A 25,121-nucleotide genomic window follows, 5' to 3' on the forward strand; every position below is an offset into this window, starting at 1 on the left:
GCCTAAGGAACGTGAATTTAAAGAAGAGGACGCCAGGTGTTACGGTAAGATGACACCTGAAATGCGGGCTTACCAGGTGGTAACCGAGAAAAATATAGCAGACACCATATTCAAATACATAAAGCATCAGTCAATGACCCTTACAGAAGAACAATTAATCAAAACTCTCAATAGGATGAGCAGCCCCGGAGACGATCATAATTATGTCAACATTATAATAGACTTTTCCTCGTGGTGCACCCACTTCCGGGCCGAGTTGTTAGATGCGCTATTCAAAAATATTGACGATTTATTCGGGTTAGAAAACGTGTATAGCTTTACACACGCCTTCCCTCTGATATCCATCCTACTATTTCAAGACAGATACTGTCCTCCTAGGCAAGGATCAGACGGTATGCCTGAGGATGGTCCAAGATGTGTCCACAGTCCTGAGGCCTGGTTGGAGGGATTGAGACAAAAAGGCTGGACACTCGCTACTCTTCTTCTTATTCTGTACTCTGCGCATAAGTGTCAAACCACAGCGTCTTTGCTTGGACAGGGTGACAATCAGGTCATCCTTTTGAGAATACCATCCTCTTCTTTTCTGGCAGACCATGGAACAACAAGAGAAGAATACACCGCTCAATTTATGTCACATCTTGAGGAAATTTGTACAGAAGCTGGTGTTGTGATCAAAGTGCCTGAGTCTTGGGTCTCTAAGCGCTTGCTAGAATATGGACGACGCTACTACCTAGATGGGGTTCACGTGAGTTCAGCCCTCAAGAAAGCGTCTAGGTTAACAAGTGAAGCAAATCTCACTGTCCCCACCCTAAATACCATAGTAGCAGGATTATACTCAAGTGGAGCCTCAATTGCGGCGGATGACATAACACCAATTCCGGCCTACGCTATGACCACTTTCTACGCTGCGCTAACATTGTTCCGTGCCGTGCCTGATTACCAAACTCAATCCAATGAGTGGATGGTTGTTTTGCTATTGATGAGCAGAGCTGTAGGTGGATATCCCACTGTGCTGTTTCCGCAGTTTGCTTTACGAGCAACCCAGGACACATTAAGTCTAGCGTTAAGCACTATGAAGCACCTGTTGAAGATTCCCGCATACCGTACCTGTGTGTATGACCTTCTAGATATAAGTAAGCCAGATAGAATAGACACTCTTCAACTAATAAAAGACCCAAGCAGCATCCCTCTGAGGCTTCCTACACAGCCCGAAAATTTCTTTCGGAGAATGTTGAAAGAGGGACTCCCTAACATTATTGCAAACAGAACAATGGCCTCAGTATTCAACAGCAGAGCCGAGGCTGAAGAAGAAAAATTGAAAGCCGACCTACTGTCTATAAGACCGATCAATCCAAAACTTCTTTGCAAGCTATGGCAGTTGTCAAATATCGGAGTGAGAGAAAAGGTGATAGGAAAATTCGCAACTTCAAGATCCATCCAGAGCGCTTCCATGGGGACCTGGATTGATGAAAACCAACTGTGGAGTACCATTAGGGCCTTAGAGACAAGGACAGTAAGGTATTACCTGCAAAGAAAAAACTCTCACTTCACAGCCCGGTTGGAGCACTCCAGTTGTGTCACCACAATCACGCAATTAGTACGAGAAGAACTTTGGGGGCTGCCTCTAGAAGGCATCACCATGCCTACACCTTGTGACCAGCTAGTTCTGATGCCCTGGACGCAATTGCCAACTGAGTTAGCGCCTTCAGCGATTATGGTAGGTTGGTTGGGAAGGCCCGACACGAACTGCTTCTATGAGAGAGGTCCCAGAACACCATATATTGGTTCCCAGACCCATGTCAGGGCGAGAAGGGCTGCCCTGCAAGTTTTGGAGGTGGGGAGCATAATAGAAAACATAAAAGCCTTATTAGAGTTAAAAAGTTGGGTGAAAGGGAGTAAGGGTCTACAAGATCTATTGGTTAAATTAATAGAGGAAAAGACTATGATCCCACTATCCGAGTTAGAACCTTACACATCTCAGGTTTACTCCGGTATGTTATCGCATAGGCTGCCGTGTCCAGCTCTTCGCAGAGGCGGAATGTGGAATGGGTGTACGAATTTGCTGACATGGATACGTATAGTGTCTGATACCGCCACTAATTATGCAAAGAAAGGTCAGAACTACAACCTGTGTTTTCAGGAAATCTTTTTGTACGGACAGGCGATCATCTCAGAATGGTACCGAGAATATGGATACGTCCACGCCACCACCGCTCTAATTATTGCCAACAAGTGCTGTGTATGGGAGCTGCCCCCAGAAGAATTTACTCTCGACAGCACAACTTATAGTGGAGTGCCTTTGATTAAAGTATTAGAAAGTGTAACCCAGGTTGAGGACAGACACTTAGTTCCGCACAATATAGAAATAAACCCTAGACTTTCATACTCTATACATGCTGCCCACAAGTTGGCTGCCTGGATACTACACATTAGGTCGGAAGAGTTTGTAACATCTCTAGAAAATAGAGCTGTATCTGAGAGTGTGCATGCATCATTTCTCAACCTCACCGAGTTCAAAGGAGTTCAGGTCAGCACTCTTCTACCAACACTCACTTTTTACCTGTGGATGTATGATACAACATTCAAATCCCGACGAACCTCATATTTTGATGCTATATTTTCAAGAAAGAAAACCGCATATGATGTCTTTTTAGATACTATTATGGCTTGTGGAAAGGCCGGAGAACTGTACTCTATAGCGGGAATATCAGCCTCCCGTAAGGAAAGTGACCTGAGAGATGTCCTCTATATGGCCTTGACCAGATATGTGGACGAAGGATTCACCTCGTTAATCAGTAAAGGCGCTTATTTGACACCGGATAACGCAGAGAAGGTCTTGCCTCGCTATGTTAAAGCAGTCTTGCAAGTTCTGGGTGAGCCTGCTCCTCCTAGAAACCTAGTGACATTCGAGGATTATGTGAATTATGTGAAGTCCCTTGCACCAGCCATAAACCAGCACATTCCCATTAGAGTAGTGCATACTGAAGAAGAGTCAGTGAGCTATGTACGCTCAGTAGAAGGTCCCATGAGGGGCGAAAATAGGGCAGTAGGAACACTAACAGAATCCACAGGATCCTATGAAGCTCTGCAAAACATTCATGTAAGTCCCAAGGCAATCAGCATGACCATGGTCTATAGCTTACCACAAATAGGTGTATCACTACTCCTAGTATTACAAAATCTGCGCTTACCCAGCAACATAGAGCAAATGGTAACAATGAGGGACGAGGATGTTCGACGACAATGTTCAACGCGGCAAAATATGTCTTGCCTCTAAATGGCTACCCGCATTGGAAGAACATATCTCCTGATTCTAATATATGGGAAAGAGGCCCGCTGGCCTGCGCCACTGATCCCTGTGAGTTGGGATTGAATTTAGAAGGATTTTATACAAGTATACTGCTATCAGAAGACGCCCTTATACATCGCATAAAAGAGGATCAAAAAAGGACATTGATTATATATGGTGAAGAGCCATCCGTCTCTGATCTGTCACTGCATCTGGGAGATCGTAGCAGTGTTATCATGTTCCCTACTCACACCTTATGGGGACATGAGCTATTTCAGGGCACTCCTTTACACACTGTCAACGTTGTCCCTCCTTTGCCGCTTGATCAAGGCCCGAACGGATCTTTGTGGACAGTGGTAGGAGACGCTCAAAGTGCATTCTCATGCAGTACCCTGGGCTTCTCACCACACCTTCGGAGCTGGAATACAGTCATGTCCTGGGCAGAACCCCACATCAGATGGTCCATAATGAACAGAACATCATGCTTTAACATGTTTCGCGACTTAATACTATTATTGTCAGGGTTACCCGGATTTCTACACTCATTATATGGACAAGTACAAGACCTCATCATAGACTCAGCGGGACGTCTCAAACAAGAAGTGGCAGAAAAGCAGGATTATGGCTGCAACCCTTTGGCTGAGGATGAGAACATGCAACAAAGAACAACAGAGAGCAGAGTAGGTACCAGGATATATGCACTATGGATAACCCTGAAATTGATCATTCGATCCGACTTTCATATACAAAGAGTCGCTAACATTCGCCCTGCTCACTTGCATCTGCACATGCATCACAGCAGGATCTGCTATCGCTCAGTGTGCGGAAGAGAAAGTGATGCTGTACCCATCAAAGGAAGAACCGCAGCTGTAACCTGGGCTAATGAGCACCTGCCTCTTTTGCAGATGTATTCTGCATTCATAGAAAGAGTAGGTGCAACTGTTTTTTATAGAGGACCTCATGTGCGTACTGTAGATGCGGATGATCCACCCATGTGATACATACCTCTGCCATATCCTACTCAGGACCAGAATCTTTAGAAAAACCATATCTTAATACATCATTTTTATTAATTTGTTCAAACAGCGTTTCATTTTGCTTCTAGTCACTAGTTTAATATTGTAAAATATACAAACCTTTTTACAACTTAATTTTAAAATTTTACAATATTTATTACTTTTATTTTTATTTTAGATTTGACGCGTTTCCCCGCACAAATAAAAAATGGCTATGGTACACACGCCAACCAACGTAAATGTGAGACCCCATAAAAACAAAAAACGATCCTCCCTTGAAAGCCAGAAAATGAATAGTCCATCTAACACCCCTTCTTTACAAGTTGATCCCGCTGAGGCTCTCCTGAAAGAAACAAGTAGTACAGTTAAAAACAGCATTCATCTGTTAAACCAGACCAGAAATATGAGAGGAGATTTGAGGTCTGGTTTAGCAGATAATTTGGTAAAGTTAGAAGGAAAAATTAAGGAGATAGAGGAGTTATTCAGGGGAGGCTCGGTAGGAGAAGATAGGGAAAAAAGCATACAAAAGAGAGAAATAGAAGTGCAGTGTGAACTAAAACTAAATTGTGACGAATGTAACTGCCACGAGCTGCTATTAAAAATTTTTGAAAAATTAAGGGATCAAATTCACGTTAATATGAAGGAAGTGAAGGACATTATGGGTGAAAGGATGGAGGAATATATAGAGAAATTAAATGAGAGGGTAGCAAAGGAAAGTAGGAGGGATATCACTGAGGTAGTGGAGAGTTATGCGGCCAAGGCAGCGAAAGGGGTGGTAAAAACCCCACCTGCGCGGTCGGGCCCCATGACTGTCCACTCCTTAGCGATCAAAGACAAAGAAAATGAATTCTCAGGACAGGAAGTATTGGATAGCGTAGGGAAAATAATAGAAGCGAAAAAGGAGGGTTTCAGGGTGGAAAGGATAAGGAGAGGAAAAGATAGGAAAGTAATAATAGGTTTTAGAGACAAAAATGAGAGAGATAGAGCAAAGAGAAAGTTAGTGAAGAGTGGAGTAGATAGGCTTGAGGTTGAGACAATAAGGAATAAGGACCCCCAGATCATACTGTATGGGGTGCTGAAGTCGATTACGGATGACGACATTTGTGACGCAATCCGTAATCAGAACAAGCACCTCATACAGTACGTACTGGATGGGGATGAGGACAGGGTACGTGTTAAATATAGAAGGAAGTCAAGAGACCCCCGCACGGAGCATGTCGTACTTGAGGTGTCCCCGGACATATGGCAGTGCTTCACCAGGGAAGGGCGCGCATATATAGATATGCAGAGGGTGAGAGTCGCCGACCAGTCCCCCCTAATACAGTGCTCGCACTGTCTAGGATATGGGCATGGAAGGCGATTCTGCACCGAAAGCGCGGCCCAGGTGAGGTGCGGCCATTGCTCCGGACCACACCACAGGTCGGAGTGTGAAGGGCAAAAAGCAGGAGTAAAACCCTGCTGTATTAATTGTAAGAAAGAAGGTAAAGAGGGCGAGCACAATGCGTTCAGCATGGAGTGTCCGATTCGGCGCAAATGGGATGCCATAGCGCGAGCGGCGGTGGCATACGAACCTGAGGACGAAGAGTATGTGGAACCCACGTGGTTACACAGCACTCAACAAACTTTTGACGTCACAGAATAACGCCGCCGCTATGCAATAGTGCCAAGTATTGCCTTAAAAAATTGTTAGCGATACATAATAAGAATTTAAAGCAGCAATAAAATAATCTGCCGAAGACTTTATATAAAAGTATTGTATTGTAATATTAAGGATGTTTTATTAAGGTTATTTATTATGTTATTTAGGAATCTATGTTATTGTTATTTAATGTAATTTATGTAAAAAAAAAAAAAAAAAAAAAAAAAAAAAAAAAAAAAAAAAAAAAAAAAACCGGACGACCATAAATGTATGTATTTCATAGTCAAATACAGAAATTTAAAAAATGCACAAATGTTACTGTCTTGTTGTATATGTTAGTGTCTTGTACTTATTGTGTTCTTAAAATGTATGTATTCTTCTGTTCTTATTTCTTTCTTGCTTTGTTTCGCAAACACGTGCAGAAAACTTTGTATGTATATGTTGGCATATACGACAAATGTAAATGCAATTATATTCTTTCTATGTTCTTATTATGATTATCAAAAAATTCTTGTTATCGTATAGTAAATTGTTATTGTTAAGATATTGTTAATATTGTGTTGTTGTATTATGTTATATGTAATTATGTAACTGTATCATATCATGTTAATATATTATGTAGTGTATTTACGCGTTGCATTACGGCAGGAAGTAAGGAAATTGGCACTATAAATAATGGAAACCAGTTATTATTGCAAAAAATGTAATTTATAAAAATTATAATGTAATAAAATTGCGTCGAGTCGGATACCACCGTGCTCAATAAGAAGCTGTAGTACAAAAATTGTAATTGATTGTGGTGAAAGAAGTCTGTTACATATAAAAGTGTGAAATAAATTTAACCATAAATAGTGTAATAAGGAAACTAAAAGCAAAAATTGTCCTGTATTATGTATAGGGGAAACAAGAATTAAAAAAAAAAAAAAAAAAAAAAAAAAACCTTTTTTTTTTTTTTTTTTTTAGGAGGGGAAATGCATTACGCATCCCCCGCCCCCTCGGGGGAAGGGGCAGGGGTATGTCGGACTCCCTCCGGATCACCGAAGGTTTACCGACTAAAACCCCCCCATGCCCTCATCAACGCCACACGCGAAGGAGCGGGATCGTTGTCGCACCGCGTCCTCCGCAGCGCTTGCCGCTTCCGGCACCACATAATTGCAGTGGCCTATGCCACCGCCTGCCTTCACCGAGAGGCTCCCCGGGCATCAGAGGAGCCTTTCTCCTCGGGGCCTATGTTGTGGGCGGTGATCCCCCGATCAGCCGCCCACAGGCCTAGGCTTCCACCTCCATGGCGGGGGCGTTCTGACTCGCCCCTGCCTCATCGGCTCCAGGCCGCTTACGCAGCCGAGCCTTAGAGGGAGCCTTCCTCTTCCTCCTCGCGCCGGAGGGCAGCTTTTTCGCCGCTGTTATGCAGCCGCTACCTCCCAGCACGTGGGCGCTCTCCTTCCCGAGCTCTGCGCAGAAGAAGCAGCTTGGCTTCTCCTCCGCGCAGTCGGCGGCCTTGTGCCCCGGCTTCCCGCAACGGAAGCAATCTCCGCTACGGTCCACCAGGGACTGGCAACTCGATGCCAGGTGGCCGGTGTCTAAGCATCGGTAGCACCGCATTGGCCTCGCGGCCAGCAGCACCACCTTTGCCATGACCCAGCCTACCTGCAGCCGCCCAGAAGTTGCTAGCTTCTTGGCAGCCGCCGTGGGGACGTGATGCCACAAGCTCCGCGCGCCCCTAGGGCCCACCGTCATTCTGCCCGACCTGATGTCGGTGGCCGGGCAACCGCCTTCTTTTGCCGCCGCCTTGGTGACATCGGCGGCGGTCGCTGCGTCGTCCAATCCTGAAACGAGCAGATCCACCCTTTGGACAGGGCGAGCGATCCTCACTGCGTCCCTGTCCAGAACCTCCCTCAACTTGTTCGCGAGGGCATCCGCTTTCAGCTGGGCGTCCTCCCCGGACACTTCAAGTATCCGGGCGCCCGTCCTCGCTAGCCGGAATCGAACCTTGTTGCTTCTCTGGCAGATTCCTACCGCCTCAAGGTCGATCCGGCTCGTCGCCTCCTTGAGTATGGAAGCGTACGTCACGCTCTGGTTCACCCCCTTCTCCAGCGTGAGAGTAATGGCGGCGGACCTTCGCGGACGCAGCTTCCCCTTCTTTTTTCTCTTAGGGGCTGCCTTTTTGGCAGCTCCCTTTCCTTTCTTCTCTTTTCTCCCCCGCGGTTCCACAGTGGACCACGAGGGGTCAGTCGCAGATGGGGCGGATGTTCGTGCCCTCGTCTGTTCAGCCTCACGTGCGGCCAGCGACTTCTTCTTCCTCCTTTTCTTCCCTCCTTCCTTGGGCGGCACGCTGGTGGCGGGTGCCTGTGATGGCCCTGCCGCTTGCGTTGCCGTCTTTTTCTTCTTTTTAACCGGTAGCTTGCTTGCAGCTACCGGTGGTCCTCTTTCAACCGGCGCCTCCACCGCTGCATCTGAAGCAAGCGGCGGCCTCCGCCTCGGCTCTGGTAGGAGACGATCCTCCAGGCCGGCGAGTCGCGCATTCAGCATGTTGCCGAAGGTCTCAATGTTGGAGCGTGAGACCTCCGACAACAGCTTCTGCATCTCGTCCGTGGCGGGCTTGGAAACCTGTCGCCGCAGCTCCTCTAGCTCCCGGCGCATGTTGCCGATTTGCTGTTGGAGCTGCTGGTTCTGCGCTTCCAGAGCCCGTATCTCCTCATTTTGGCAGCGGTCCCTCATGTCGGCGACGGCCTCCTTTATGTTGGCGACCGCCTCCTTGAGGTACCGCTGAAAAGTCCCCTTAAGGTTGGAGGATTTGCTGGCGACCATGGAAATGGTCTCCAGCGACTTCTCCACGCTTGCGCTCAGCGCCGCGCTCGTCCTCGCTGCATCCTCTGCAGCCGGTGTGGGGCTTTTGCGAAGGGAAGCTCGCGCCTCCCTCGCTGCCCGAGCCGTCTCGGCGACTTGCTCCTCAGCAAGCAGCCGGAGGCTCTCCGCCTTCTCTCTGTTGTAGTCGGCCTTGGCTTTCGCCATGCCGACGTACTGGCCGGTCGTAGGGGGCCGGCCTCGTCCTCGTTTGGGTGGTACCGGCGCCGTCACCTTACTGGTAGACGGCACCAACTCGTCGTCATCTGGTATCCTCCTCTTCAGAGGTGTCGAACGTCCAGAGGTTGCGGGCAGCTCCCCGGAGTCCAGCGACATATTGCTGCCGGACGCCGAGTAGGAGACCTCGCTGTCACAGTCGGTGGAGCGGTCGCGAACCGGACGGCCAAGTAAGCAATCCAGTCGGCGCAACGCATCGGACACAAAGACGTCTGAGTCCTCGTCAGTTATGGGCTCCCTGGCCGGTGCGGTAAGGTGCACCGGCTTGGGATCCGCGCGCTTCTTATCGCGCGCCTTTTTCTTCTTCCCCTCCTTCTCCTCCTCCCTCCTCGCAGAAAGTGGCCCCTCCGTATACACGGACCGCCCGTCACCCGAAGGTGACGTATGGGATTCCCCGGCCCCGTCGGGACCGAGACCCACCCGGAGAATATTTTCTTTTCTGCGCTTGTCCATACTTCAAACACCGACACCCCGGGTCGCGGGCTCTCTCTCGGCAGTGAGCTCTGCCATACACGCACACAATCACACCAACCTAACCTAACCTAACCTTTTTTTTTTTTTTTTTTTTTTCCGGAGGGGGAAATGCATTACGCATACCACCCAGGCGCAGGGGGCGACCCGAGTGGTTATGTGGGACTCCCGTAGCTAATGAGACCACGGTATACCCACTAAACCCCCCCCCCCCCCCCCCCCCCGTCTTCCGCCACGCCGCATATTGACGGGGCCACAGGAACGATACACACATCTGCGACCCCGCCAGCGGCCCGAAGACTCCACGATGGGCGCACAACACATGCGCCCTCCTCCTCGGCCCCCACCAAGGCTGTAGCAGACACCCCCCGAGTCTGCTACTTGGAGGCCATGTGGCAGATCAGGTCTGTGGCTCTGCCACCGACCACACCTCGGCCGCAGAGGATAGGGCAAGCGGCGCACCGTAATACCTACTTGCCTCCTCCTCTGCGGCCCCACCAATGCCGTTCAGGCGGAACGGCCCCGCCAGCTCGCAGGGGGGGATAGGGAAAGCGGCAACCTACCGCAATGCCTCCCCCCCCCCGCGATCCGTCCTCGGCCGCAGAGGATAGGGCAAGCGGCGCACCGTAATACCTACTTGCCTCTTCCTCTGCGGCCCCACCTCGGTGCGCATCCGCAGCGGACTCCTCCAGTCCACTGGGAGCGCCCTCCTCGGGCCAGGCGGCGACACCGGCCGGCCCTGGTTGCCTCTTCGCTTCACCGCGGTTGTCCAAGCCGCGGTTACTAGAGCCCCACCGCCACGACAAGGCGTGCAACCATCGGGGGGAACCTAACCTACCCTAACCTAACCTTTTTTTTTTTTTTTTTTTTTTTTTTTTTTTTTTTTTTCCGGAGGGGGAAATGCATTACGCATACCACCCAGGCGCAGGGGGCGACCCGAGTGGTTATGTGGGACTCCCGTAGCTAATGAGACCACGGTATACCCACTAAAACCCCCCCCCCATCTTCCGCCACGCCGCATATTGACGGGGCCAGAGGAACGATACACACATCTGCGACCCCGCCAGCGGCCCGAAGACACCACGATGGGCGCACAACACATGCGCCCTCCTCCTCGGCCCCCACCAAGGCTGTAGCAGACGCCCCCCGAGTCTGCTACTTGGAGGCCATGTGGCAGATCAGGTCTGTGGCTCTGCCACCGACCACACCTCGGCCGCAGAGGATAGGGCAAGCGGCGCACCGTAATACCTACTTCCCTCTTCCTCTGCGGCCCCACCAATGCCGTTCAAACGGAACGGCCCCGCCAGCTCGCAGGGGGGGTAGGGAAAGCGGCAACCTACCACAATGCCTCTCCCCCCCGCGATCCGTCCTCGGCCGCAGAGGATAGGGCAAGCGGCGCACCGTAATACCTACTTGCCTCTTCCTCTGCGGCCCCACCTCGGTGCGCATCCGCAGCGGACTCCTCCAGTCCGCTGGGAGCGCCCTCCTCGGGCCAGGCGGCGACACCGGCCGGCCCTGGTTGCCTCTTCGCTTCACCGCGGTTGTCCAAGCCGCGGTTACTAGAGCCCCACCGCCACGACAAGGCGTGCAACCATCGGGGGGAAAACCTAACCTAACCTAACCTAACCTAACCTAACCTAACCTAACCTTTTTTTTTTTTTTTTTTTTTTCCGGAGGGGGAAATGCATTACGCATACCACCCAGGCGCAGGGGGCGACCCGAGTGGTTATGTGGGACTCCCGTAGCTAATGAGACCACGGTATACCCACTAAAACCCCCCCCCCCCATCTTCCGCCACGCCGCATATTGACGGGGCCACAGGAACGATACACACATCTGCGACCCCGCCAGCGGCCCGAAGACTCCACGATGGGCGCACAATACATGCGCCCTCCTCCTCGGCCCCCACCAAGGCTGTAGCAGACACCCCCCGAGTCTGCTACTTGGAGGCCATGTGGCAGATCAGGTCTGTGGCTCTGCCACCGACCACACCTCGGCCGCAGAGGATAGGGCAAGCGGCGCACCGTAATACCTACTTGCCTCTTCCTCTGCGGCCCCACCAATGCCGTTCAGGCGGAACGGCCCCGCCAGCTCGCAGGGGGGGATAGGGAAAGCGGCAACCTACCACAATGCCTCCCCCCCCCGCGATCCGTCCTCGGCCGCAGAGGATAGGGCAAGCGGCGCACCGTAATACCTACTTGCCTCTTCCTCTGCGGCCCCACCTCGGTGCGCATCCGCAGCGGACTCCTCCAGTCCACTGGGAGCGCCCTCCTCGGGCCAGGCGGCGACACCGGCCGGCCCTGGTTGCCTCTTTGCTTCACCGCGGTTGTCCAAGCCGCGGTTACTAAGCCCCACCGCCACGACAAGGCGTGCAACCATCGGGGGGAACCTAACCTAACCTAACCTAACCTAACCTAACCTCACCTAACCTAACCTAACCTAAACCTAAACCTAAACCTAAACCTAAACCTAAACCTAAACCTAAACCTAAACCTAAACCTAAACCTAAACCTAAACCTAAACCTAAACCTAAACCTAAACCTAAACCTAAACCTAAACCTAAACCTAAACCTAAACCTAAACCTAAACCTAAACCTAAACCTAAACCTAAACCTAAACCTAAACCTAAACCTAAACCTAAACCTAAACCTAAACCTAAACCTAAACCTAAACCTAAACCTAAACCTAAACCTAAACCTAAACCTAAACCTAAACCTAAACCTAAACCTAAACCTAAACCTAAACCTAAACCTAAACCTAAACCTAAACCTAAACCTAAACCTAAACCTAAACCTAAACCTAAACCTAAACCTAAACCTAAACCTAAACCTAAACCTAAACCTAAACCTAAACCTAAACCTAAACCTAAACCTAAACCTAAACCTAAACCTAAACCTAAACCTAAACCTAAACCTAAACCTAAACCTAAACCTAAACCTAAACCTAAACCTAAAACTTGTCTCGTCTTGCCTCGCCTCGCAAAAAGTGTTTATTCATTTTGCATAAACTCTTTTTACGAACTTGTCTTCGCACAAATGGCGTGTTTTGTTACAAATAGATTAACTAATTCGGAAATAAACAACCCTATTTATAACAAAAAAAAAAAAAAAAAACCCTGGTACCCCTTAAATCAATACGGATGTCCAGTGTGCACACAATAAGTATTTTGTCCACGCAGACGAAGAAGCAACAGCTAGTCATTGTATAGAAATCAGATTTCTCACTTGGTGTGTTATTTTTTATTTTTTTAATATTGAAATGTCATCGAATCTCTCAGATTAAGATAGGGGATGTTTAGTATACCCCAAATAAGCTTCCATAAAAAGCACTGACGATTCAAAGGTTAGGTAAGCCTGTAGGGACATTTTAAAATATAAAAACATAAAGCTTCATATTTTCGTAACTTAGCTTCGCAGACATTTTATTTTGAATTAAACTAAATGATTTAGTCCTTGTTGTCTTAAATATATTTATAATTAACCTAAATAAGCAATTTTCTGGATATATTTTCTTTTTAAAGCTTTAAAATGGCTGCAGTTTCTGAACCCACCGCCAAAATAAAAAAACGCTCTTTCTATTTTTTTTTATCAATTTTACCTAATGTAAAAAACTAAAAGGATGACGCTCGAGTGACTACAAAATTAGCACCTTCCCCTCCCCTACTACAAGTAGTGTGCGTTTATTTTTTTATTTTTTTCTATTTGTCGATCATTTCGAAGCACATTATGATACAAAAAAAAAAAGATTAGTTCATGATATCGATAAACTATGTTTCAAGTAATGAGAATCCGTAAACACATGTAAAAAGCTATGCAATTTTTGTAGCCAAATGTCGAATTTACCCAAATTCGAATACAAAAATTCCTGTCTTTTGATATCGTATTGAAAGATTTAGGTTCTGAGAAAGTGATTCTGAGAAATCGGATCCCACGAATTTCAGGCCTATATCAATTCTACCGACCTTTAGCAAAATATTTGAAAAAATTATTTTAAAACAATTACTAGTACATTTTAATTCTAATAATTTATTACATGATAATCAATACGGATTTACTAAGGGTCGATCCACAACGGATGCTGGTATAGGACTCCTTTGCAGTATTTTTGAGGCTTGGGAGGAGTCGCAGGATGCCTTAGGTGTTTTTTGCGATCTCTCCAAAGCCTTCGATTGTGTTGAGCATGCTACATTGATCAGGAAATTGCGCCACTACGGAATTAAAGACTCTGCTCTCAGCCTTTTGACTTCTTACCTTAAAAATAGGACTCAAAGGGTTGAGGTTAATAGTAAAAGGTCCAAAGGAACCAAAATAGAATTAGGTGTCCCACAGGGATCTATATTAGGCCCATTTCTTTTTCTCATCTATATAAATGACTTACCTTATCTAGTTAAGGATAATAATAATGAGATAGTGCTTTTTGCTGATGACACTTCACTTATTTTTAAAGTGAAGCGACAACAGTCGAACTACGACGAGGTAAACAGTGCTCTCTCAAAAATAGTACATTGGTTTAATGTTAATAACTTACTTTTAAATTCTAGTAAAACAAAATGTATAAAGTTTACTTTGCCCAATGTTAGGCAAGTCCAAACCAATGTAGTATTAAATGATGAGAAGATGAATTTGGTAGACAACACTGTATTCTTAGGTATTACACTTGATAGTAAATTACAGTGGGGTCCTCACATTGTTAATCTTGCAGGTAGGCTCAGTTCTGCAGCATATGCAGTCAGAAAAATTAGGGAAATTTCTGACGAAGATACGGCACGATTAGTATATTTTAGTTATTTTCATAGTAGGATGTCATATGGAATCCTTTTAAGGGGAAACGCTGCCGACATTAATACAATATTTGTGCTGCAGAAGCGAGCCATACGTTCTATTTATAAAATGTCTGCTTTAGAATCTCTGAGAGATAAATTTAAAGAAATTGGTATTCTAACTGTTGCTTCTCAATACATTTTGGATAATGTAATATATGTTAGAAAAAATATAAGTAAATTTAAAGTTAAAAGTGACATTCACTCTAGGAATACTAGAAATAAGCACAAGCTAGATATGCCGGTGATCAGACTTAGTAAAGTCAGTAAATCTTTTAAAGGTCAATGTATACGCCTTTACAACAAAATCCCAGAAAACGTTCAAAATCTTTCCATTAATAAATTTAAAAAAGTAGTTAAAGAACGTTTGTGTGCCAAAGCCTATTATAAGGTCAATGATTTCATAAACGATGGCACACCTTGGGAGTAGGATGGCTTCTTGCAAGGCTACTTCTTCATTATTATAGGACTTACAATTATGTATGTGGATATTGTATATAATATTTAGTTACAAAATTGTAAACTTTATTTTAAAAGATTAATTTTTTTCTCACTTTTTTTGGTAAAAAAGTGGGCCCCGTGCGAGTTTCTTACGCCGGTTCTTCTCGCCGGGTTAGTTCCCGAACCGGTGGTAGGCATCATGCAGGACTTTCTGAAAACATTTATTTTAAATTTATTCAGAAATAAAACAATTTTGATTTTGATTTGATTTTGAATGAAGTACCATTAGGGTCTGTACCATCACTGTCAAGAAATTGTGTGAAGTATAATAAACGACTAATAATTCTTAAAACAAGGGTACACAATGTTACCAAAGCCATAAAACTATAATTTATTATAGGCTGCTTTTAGTTTAAATGGTCAGGTTCACATTTGGCATGGGAACGTTTTTTGTTGACCCTGCAGGCCACAGTTTATTTTACTGTTAAATATTTTACACTTCTCTCCTTTACTCCCCGGAGTATAGACGTGCCTTACCGAATGCGCTTAACCTAAATAAAGCGCAATATAAAACTGAATTTTATTTATTTAATCTATCCACGACCTCACAGTCTAACGCTTATGTCAATTGTGAGCTATTCCTATCTCTAGTAGGGCAAAACCAGAGATAGATCAAATATTGGGAACGGCCGTAAGTCACTAATGGCGGCTCTCGACATAGGCGAACGCGTTGGCCAACGCGTCTGCAGACGCGTTGGCCCAATATGTAGAACGGGCGTTCGCGCGTTGGCCAACGTCTATATGGCCAACGCGCGAACGCGCGAACGCCCGTTCTACACATTGGGCCAACGCGTCTGCAGACGCGTTGGCCAACGCGTTCGCCTATGTCGAGAGCCGCCATATGACTTACACCAAATTATTAATTGATGTGACATTTTTAGCACTAATGCCTTAAGGTATACACGGGACAATTTGTCGTTTCGATTGATCGTCAAGAAAATCCAATCGATCTTTTGAACGTAAAATCGTTTGCGATATTGCTACACACGTACAATTTGTCGTTCGATTTTAACATCGAGGAGATAAATCGTTACGATAATTGTCCCGTGTATGGCCACCTTTATAAAGCACGAATAAGGGATTATTAAACTTGACGGCGCTGCGGAAATAGTTTTACTTCAAATATGATTTTTGGTAGAATAATATTGTAATTGGTAATTTCCAAACGAAATAAGAGTTATCTTTCTGACGTAACGCTAAACACTGAATAGGTGGCCAATTAAAATGATACTGGCCGAAAATGGCAAAACTACGATTTATTGTCTGTGGATAAAAAAAAAAAAGGAGAAGAAGAAAATGGTTCGGACGGAGTTAGGTCGAATGGAGTTAGGTCGAACGGAGTTAGGTCGAATGGAGTTGGGTCGAACGCAATTAGGTCGAATGGGGTTAGGTCGAATGGAGTTAGAATCTAGTTAGATTGAGTTTTTTTAAGCGGGCTTTCATTAATAGAGAGTTTTGCTTATCGGTTAAAGAGGGGTAAGGTTAAAATGGGTTAGTTTAATGACGTTAGATTAAATGACGTTAGATTAAATGTGGTTAGGTTAAAAGAGGTTAGGTCAAAAGAGGTCAGGTTTAATGAGGTTCGGTTAAAAATTGTTAGTTTAAAAGAGGGTAGGTTAAAGGAGGTTAGGTTAAAAGAGGTTAGGTTAAAGGAGGTTAGGTTAAAGGAGTTTAGGTTAAAAGAGGTTTGGTTAAAAGGGGTTAGGTTAAAAGGGGTTAGGTTAAAAGAGGTTAGGTTAAAAGAGGTTAGGTTAAAAGAGGTTAGGTTAAAAGAGGTTAGGTTAAAAGAGGTTAGGTTAAAAGAGGTTAGGTTAAAAGAGGTTAGGTTAAAAGAGGTTAGGTTAAAAGAGGTTAGGTTAAAAGAGGTTAGGTTAAAAGAGGTTAGGTTAAAAGAGGTTAGGTTAAAAGAGGTTAGGTTAAAAGAGGTTAGGTTAAAAGAGGTTAGGTTAAAAGAGGTTAGGTTAAAAGAGGTTAGGTTAAAAGAGGTTAGGTTAAAAGAGGTTAGGTTAAAAGAGGTTAGGTTAAAAGAGGTTAGGTTAAAAGAGGTTAGGTTAAAAGAGGTTAGGTTAAAAGAGGTTAGGTTAAAAGAGGTTAGGTTAAAAGAGGTTAGGTTAAAAGAGGTTAGGTTAAAAGAGGTTAGGTTAAAAGAGGTTAGGTTAAAAGAGGTTAGGTTAAAAGGGGTTAGGTTGATCATAGACAAATTGTATGTTTTATAAAAAGGTATGAGAGATTGTATATAATAATTATTATTATACTTTAATATTGAAAGGTTAGGTCTGAATTTTTTTTGCGTAGGTTCGCCTGTATATTAATCGTTGGGTCACTTTGACAACAGCTGTCAAACTGACTTTGACTTATGTCAACTACCGAAGCAAAGGGTAAATAAAGAGACTTTCGTGTGTAATATTTATTATCACAATCAGGGTTGCCAGATTGGGCGACAAGTAGCCAATTGGGCTATTTTGCGGTCCTCCGCGGCTACAAAAAATTTGGAATGGCGACTTATCGCCTGTTGGGCGACACGGTTTTTTACTTATCGCCTATTGGGCTACTGCCTACTATTGTATTTTCGTGAACGCGGCCATAATATCAACGAACGCAGCGATGCGTTGTCTATGCGCGGCCACTTTCACTCATAATCTGTGGTTCGCCGCGTGGGTGGCTGTTAAATATCATTCTGTTCAGGAGCAGAGAGCGAGAGAGCTCCGGTAGGAGTGTTAGTGTTCTGTGAGAGAGAGGCAGTAGATATCTATACTAATATTATAAATGCGAAAGTATCTCTGTCTGTCTGTCTGTCTCGCTTTCACGCCAAAACTACCGAACCGATTGTAATGAATTTTTGTATACAGATAGTCTAAAGCCTGAGAAAGGACATAGGCTACTTTTTTACTGGAAAAAAGGGTTGTAAGAGGGTGAAAATAAGAAAATTTGTTCAAATTAAGTTAGTTCCAAAAATTCATACTAGATGGCGCCTTACGTCTCTTACATCGCGCTAACGCTTGCCCAACATCTTTCTATAAGAGGTGGTATCATCGTGAATTTGAGTTTCGATTTTTTTTCGATTGTTATTTCTTTTTTACATTATTTAATAAGTCAGTACTTTATATTATATTATATATACAGTGACGTAACCTTAAACCTATCAATGATAAATAGTTTATGGGTAAAGTTGTGTAATTGGAGGGCTAAATAAGCTTTAAAATTTGGCATAATATATTATAAAGTTTAATTAAAAAAAATGAAATATTATGTGCACACTGCACAGCTGTTTTGATATAAGGGGTACCAGGGTTTTTTTTATAAAAGCTTTTGACACCAATTTTGTTGACATCGCGCGCTATAAACTGAAGTCCACGCGGACGAAGTCGCGGGCAACAGCTAGTACATATATATACTGAGTAGATATGTTGGATCGTAATTTGCTCGACACCATCCAACTTTTTGCAGCAGATGACGATTAATATGCATAAAACATTTTTTATTTGTAAATACATAATTTTAAAATAAATAAGTACTATGAATTATAGATTTTCATTGCTAAATGTCACTTTTATAGTTGGGAAAAAAACCCCAAAAAATAAAAACAACTCGTTACCACTAATGCAAATTTACAAGTATCCAATTAAACCAAGAATCTTATGTTATATTATATAAGCTTCTTGAATTAAACGAAGCAAGTCTCCTTAAAATATTGATAAAATTACATGTAGGTAAATACATAACTCTAATGTAATAGAACAGTAGCATATAATATTATTCATACGTTTTATTGACATTACGTTTAATTACCGTGTTTCTTTTTTATTGGGCTACTTTGGGCTATCTTTTTATCGCGAAGTAGCGATTTGATCGGTCTTTGATCTGGCAACCCTGATCACAATAACGACGTTTTCTAGGCAACTGCAGCACATCCGCACGTCTTGCCGCAGCTTGCAGGAGCGCTCATAAACAGGCCACAAGAATCTTCTGCTAGCGATCTCCGTACAGCGTTCCACCACCCGATTGCAACGCGTACATGCAAGAAATTACATCACAAGTTTATTTTACTGTTGTCTCATATAATATAACCATGTCTCTACATAAATAAGATATGAATTAGGTCAGTTTTCAACTGCCGACCAAAAAGAGGGGTTTTATCTATATTGTATGTAGTTTTAGCACCGAATATAACAAACAACGTAGTCGGGTAAAAATGAACTTACGTACGTTACCTTTCAGATTAATCGTATTCGTATGGAACAACATCACATTGTTTTAATGCTGCAGCTGATGTTTATTACGCCTTTATTTGCGAATATTATTGTTACCTGCAAAATAGTTAGCTTCTACCCGTTATACGTAAAACAGTCGATGCTGGGTACTTGGTTCATGCTAAACCATTCGTTATTCGTTTTTATCACTTCACAATCTCTATGTTCTTAAATTATTGTTAGAATGGATTTTCTAGACATCAAATAAAGCTGAAAAAAACCATGTTGATAAAAATGCGCAAACTTGGTGAAAATTTTTGACAATAATGACATTGACATTGACGTATTACCATAGACTAAAGTTTGATGTCAATGTTTTTGTCTATGATTGTGTCTATGCCTGAGTGTTGCCATAATATGGAAATGTTCGTTTTTATTCATAAAGTTAATATACCTAGCGGAATAGAGAAACAAAGGCCTGAGCAAGCGAGATGTCACTATCAGTAACACTGCGTGGTAAAAAGAGACGTGTGATACATGACAGCAGCACTCTTTTTTTGACGTCCAGTCGGCACGTGCCGCACGTTGACAATTTAATCTCATAGAATTCATGTTCAATCATGCTTGTGTAAGTGTATACGTACACATATTTTTCACACAGATGAAAACCAATTTCGGTTTCGTTTGACAGCTCGAGATTGTTGCTCTATTCCGCTAGGTATATTAACTTTGTTTTTATTCGACTTTAAAGAAAGGAGGGGTTGCAATTAGAATCTTACCTCCGGTTTTTTCAATAGATTTGGTTCGTATTATGTCAGGGATGATCCTCCCATCACCATGATATCTCTCCCACGGCCCACCTCGCGGTGACCACTAGTTTTTTAAGAAGTTTTCTTTATTTCTGCTTGAAATGACCTTTTTTAATAAGCATAGCGATTCTGGTGTCCTTTTTTTTTAACAAGTGGCAGCGATTTTCCGCCAACGAGATGATTAATTTCAAAATTAATTATCACGGGAACTACGCATCTCCACGGGGGGGGGGGAGTGATACTAGGAGTAGGTGCCTCCCCCCCCCCTCCCCCTTACCAAAAATCCGGAGGTAACATTCAAATGCCGTACCGAAAGAAGGCTATCAATTATTCGACCAGTATACAGTATAGTCCGTCAAGCAAGTGAAGAAATTAAAAAGTGGCTACATCGTAGTTTCAATGTGTCATCCATTTTTCTTAGATTGATTTGAAAGGGATGACACTACAATGTGCCACTTTTTAATTTCTTCACTTTCTTGACAGACTATATTATGTAATATTTTCAACCAAGTTTTATAGATTACAGAACCCTATAACGGAAATTTCTATTGTTAAATTCTTACAATTAGGAAGTCGGTTTTATCTTTCTCAAACACTTTTTTTTTTAAATAACCTTTTTTCCTTTAAGATACTCTTTGTAGCACATAGTACTGCTTTTTCTAAAATATGAGCACTTTAATAATATTATGTGGATTATAATTGCCACATACATAGTTATAGAATCCTTTATAGTCCATTGAAATGTTACATGACCTCTGCATTTTATTTTTGAGACATCTAAACTCTGAAGGGGGTCAATAGAAGCTTAACCTCAAGTTTGTAGGGCCACCACCCTAGCAAATTATTTTGCCGACAAAATATAATATGTATTGTTTCTATAACTTTTTACCCTAAATAATTAAAAATGTAAATCGTGATTTAAAAGGAAATAGGGTGGCCTAATCTGTGAGGGTGGCGACCCCACAAACTTATGTACCAAAAATAAAATTGCGTCCTCTAATAAATACAATATACGGTCCTAATTGTAACATTTCAATGGATGAATAGTGTTTTTCCATGTGTCCAAAACCCACATGATATTTCGATTAAATACTGGTTACTTCTTTGACTTTATATCCCCACTCGCTACACTTATACCTCTAAGTTCCTGGAAATTAGCGACACTTATGGCTCGTTGCCGTAGCCCTGTTGGCCTTCGGCCCTCTCCAGTTGCGGCGCATGCTCCCCGATTGTGTATGCATTTTGTTCCCTCAATCATCGTGTAAATAAATCAATGCAACAGAAGTGCGGACGTGACTGAAGTTGCAACAGGTCGCGTCACCTGTTGCATAACACTCGCATCGCAGCCGACTTCGTGATGCATTACAAAGAGTATGCAAATAAACAGAGACTTAAACAATAAACATAATATCACAGTAGGTGTAAACTAATAAACTACAGTTTAGCTAACTACACAAAACAGACACATCTAACACTTCAGGAAGACTGCAGTGAGCAATTACAAAATTGCATAGACAGTCTTGATGCTGAAAAGAAGAGATTGATACTATAATTTTCTGCTGTAGCTGACCAGGCAAACGTTGTTTTGCCAATTCATATTATGTTATTCGATGTAAAAATAGATGTTAGCCGATTCTCAGACTTACTATAGCATCGCGTTTAGGAAAGTTTTTAAGTTATCAACTTTAGCGATTCATTGCCACAAAACATCATAAAATACAACGCGACTGCGCGTAAATCCATAGCGCGTAAGTTTGAATATACAGTTTGGATTGGCTGAATTTGTCAACCAATAGGAACAGCGGCGACCTACACAAACATTAGACGACCGGCCAATGAAATAATCGCATCGCGATTACGAAGCCTCTTCTATTTTTAAACGCCGTCGAAGGGTGTGTGGTGTTACACTGGTACAGATCGCATTCGGCCGCCGACGAGGGAGGACGTACTCATCATCATGAAGATGCCAAACAGCCTGGAAGCTCACAAGCAGTTCATATACCGCTGCGTTCAAACGCTGGAGCACTCGTGCAAGTGCAGCGAGGCGAAGTGTCGCCTGGGGATGTACTCGTGCCAGAAGGTTATTATTATTATTACAATTAATATTAATAAATATACTAACAATATATTATTATAACAAAATATTGTGTAATTACCTATAGTATATTGTAAAAAATTGAGCTATAACTGCCCACGAACTGTGATGCAGTTTGGCAGACAAAAAACTTATTTATCACTGTATTTTTGAATTTTTTTGTTTCATTCAGATGAAGCTGGTGTTCTACCACACGCGCGTCTGCCGCCGCAAGCTGACGGACAACTGCGGCATCTGCCGTCAGCTGGTGGTGTTGTGCTGCCACCACGCCCGCGGCTGCCGCGCGCGACACTGCGTCGTCCCCTACTGCTGCCAGATCAAGAAGCGCGGCGATCTCCGCAGCTTCCGCGACCCCGTCATCTATAATCACATTAACTAAATCCAACCCATCCACTAATATTGTAGTTGCACTATGTCTGTATTCCTTTGTCTCCCAGATGGAAAATTACTTTGATTATATAATGTCATCATCAGTGAGGCAGTATCTGTAAGTCTGTAAAGTGTCACATTTTATTGTTCATTTGAAATGTTAAACAATATTTTTCTAGAATTTCTGCCCATAAAGCTGTGTTAACTTTAACGTTCTCATGTATGCACAAAATGTTTGCTTAGCATAATATATTCTGATGCTGCCCATTCCCTTTGGTGTATTTGAAACTCCTTGGTCTCTCATAATGTGTCTGCACTTGCGAATATCATTTAATGTTTAAATACACTTTATTTGCTGTGGGAATGTTATTTCATTATCTAAATTTCTGTTTGACTGGTTAATTTTTTAATTGATACAAAATATGACATAAGATCCAATATCCATTAGAAAAAAAAAATATAATTATAGAGCGCACCCATATTCATCAAGGAGCTTAAAACAGTGTCGCCATCTACTTATTTTTTTTATTAAATAAGGGGGCAAACGAGCAAACGGTTCACCTGATGGAAAGCAACTTCCGGGGCCCATGGACACTCGCAACATCAGAAGACTTATTCTAAAAACGAAAATAAAGAAATTCAAATTAGAATTTGAAATTATTTATTTCAATATATTAATAATTACAACTGTGAAAAAGTAAATAAAAAACAAGAATATCTTTCAACATGAAAATATTTGCGATTGCAAGAGCACACACCGAATATTCACATTTTTATACATTTATCTTAAAATGACGATTTTAAAAACTTCGAGAAAAATTCCTTAACTTTAATAATATTCAACAAGAAAACTTCATGAACGCTGCAACTTCCAAGTGGCGGGAACAAAAAACAAAACAATTAATTATTCACTCCTTTTAATATAACAGCTGAAGTCGATGGTTGTATAAGGATCTTTTTTTTGGATTTTAAATTTTTTAAAATGGCAATTTAAAAATCAAATGTCAATATTATGACGTAACAACTTTTAAGCAACGACTTGTTGAGGTTTATAATAAAAACCTTTAGCGTTTTGTTCAGTATTCCCACAAACTTGTGGTTGCTGATTCTTGACTAAAAAGGTAGCTGCATTTACGTTCTCACAGAAACAAATAAGTGACGACACAGTTTTAACAAACCAATAATTATATTCTTAAACTGCTTTTACTAAAAAAAAAAAAACATTAGTTTATGCTTCTTACAATCTATTAACTAACAATCTTATTTTGTTCAGATTTAATTAAAAATGTATCCGAACGAGGAGATTTGTAAATTTTATTTAAATTTAAAACTTTTTACATTTTTATAAATCGAGGATCTATTATTTATACTAATTTTATAAAACAACAAAAAACGATCGAGCCCCGAGTGACAATTCGTTATTTTTGTACAACAGTTACACGTTACACAATATAATATAATTAAACTATTCAAACTTAATAAAAATATATCGTTATATACCGACATACAGACTCATTTCTTCGACACGTCCAGAAGGAACATAATTGTCGTCCATCGAGCATAGTATATATCGCCCTTACTAATAAAGAAGTTTACACAGCGTGTAAATATTCAAGGTCTGCTGTCTCTATCTATTTGTGGCTTTTCTTATGAGCCAGACAAAGACAACCATATTTTGTATAGTTATTCCTTGTGTAAAAATTTTAATAAGAAAAGTAGAATAACACCTCTATCTTGGAAAAATGCGCGATGCACATTCTCTCTATTGATTTACATACAGAATGATAATATTTTAGGTTGTGTATGTGTTCCTTAAATTTAAAAGTTCACTGTGAAAGCAGTAGCGCTGAAAGAGCATTTTTTGTGATTTGCAGGGGCTAGCACTCCAGCGTCATTGCTCTTTCAGCGCTACTACTTTTACAGTGACCTCTATAAAGGAAGTAGGAAAACATACACACCCTAAGGTATTATCAGATTAATAGTTGAACCCTGTATAATTTGACAAAAGTATCGTTGTCGTTATATTCAAGTCTGTGAAAATATATGAGAGAGTATGACGACAATTTTGTATCTCTGAACGCATAGCCTTTCACACACTGTGCGACACGACAAATCTTATGCGATCTTTTTCTAGAACACGTCCGATATCGCAAAAAAGATCAGATTTATCGTATCGTATTGTGTAAGCTCACTTACTAACAAAAATTATTGCACATTCCATGTGTATTTAATATTTAAATTTTTTGCATACTTCCCTAAGCGAAACAGATTTTTAGACGTTTAAAAATGACGTTTAAGACTAATAAAATATGTTGAAAGAAGAGATAGTTAAAGTATACTTAGACAACATCATACTTAAATTTATGTACCTGATTATTATACTCTGTTTCAATTCATTTTAAATTAAAATTTAACCAAATTCATTTTAATGGATAATCTAGAGACCTAATTTGGTAGCATTGTAGGTGTCCACACCACCTTTGTTTACAATTTCATAATTCAGATTATAACTACGAATAAAATTATAATGATTTGAGACAGAGAATACACAAATAGTCGCAGTAAATATATTGTGATTTTAAAATTCAATTTTAATAAATCATATTGATTTGTACACATGTAAGTTTTCAGTAAAATAGTTGTGCGCACATCGAGTATTTAGACAGCACCGACTTGCACAATTGTATAAAAGAAAATTTTGATAACTTGAAATATACATATTATCTAATACAACATACGATAAAACAGTGTACATTTTTTACAGTATAATAAAAATTTAAGGACATAGTAAATATCTTTGAGAAATAATATTTACAAAAGATAATAATAGAATAATAAGAGA

General features: G+C 42.3%; 1 protein-coding gene across 1 annotated transcript; it reads left to right on the top strand.

Moving 5' to 3' along the window:
* The first annotated feature begins 21,738 nt into the window (after positions 1–21,738).
* On the top strand, positions 21,739–22,638 carry LOC121738147 (protein cbp-1-like). Its single transcript, XM_042130033.1, has 2 exons — positions 21,739–21,895; positions 22,083–22,638. Exons 1-2 carry the CDS (start codon positions 21,773–21,775, stop codon positions 22,287–22,289), a joined length of 330 nt encoding a protein of 109 aa, XP_041985967.1. The 5' UTR covers positions 21,739–21,772; the 3' UTR covers positions 22,290–22,638.
* Positions 22,639–25,121: the final 2,483 nt, after the last annotated feature.

Source organism: Aricia agestis, chromosome 22 (assembly GCF_905147365.1).
Source record: "Aricia agestis chromosome 22, ilAriAges1.1, whole genome shotgun sequence".
Taxonomy (NCBI): domain Eukaryota; kingdom Metazoa; phylum Arthropoda; class Insecta; order Lepidoptera; family Lycaenidae; genus Aricia; species Aricia agestis.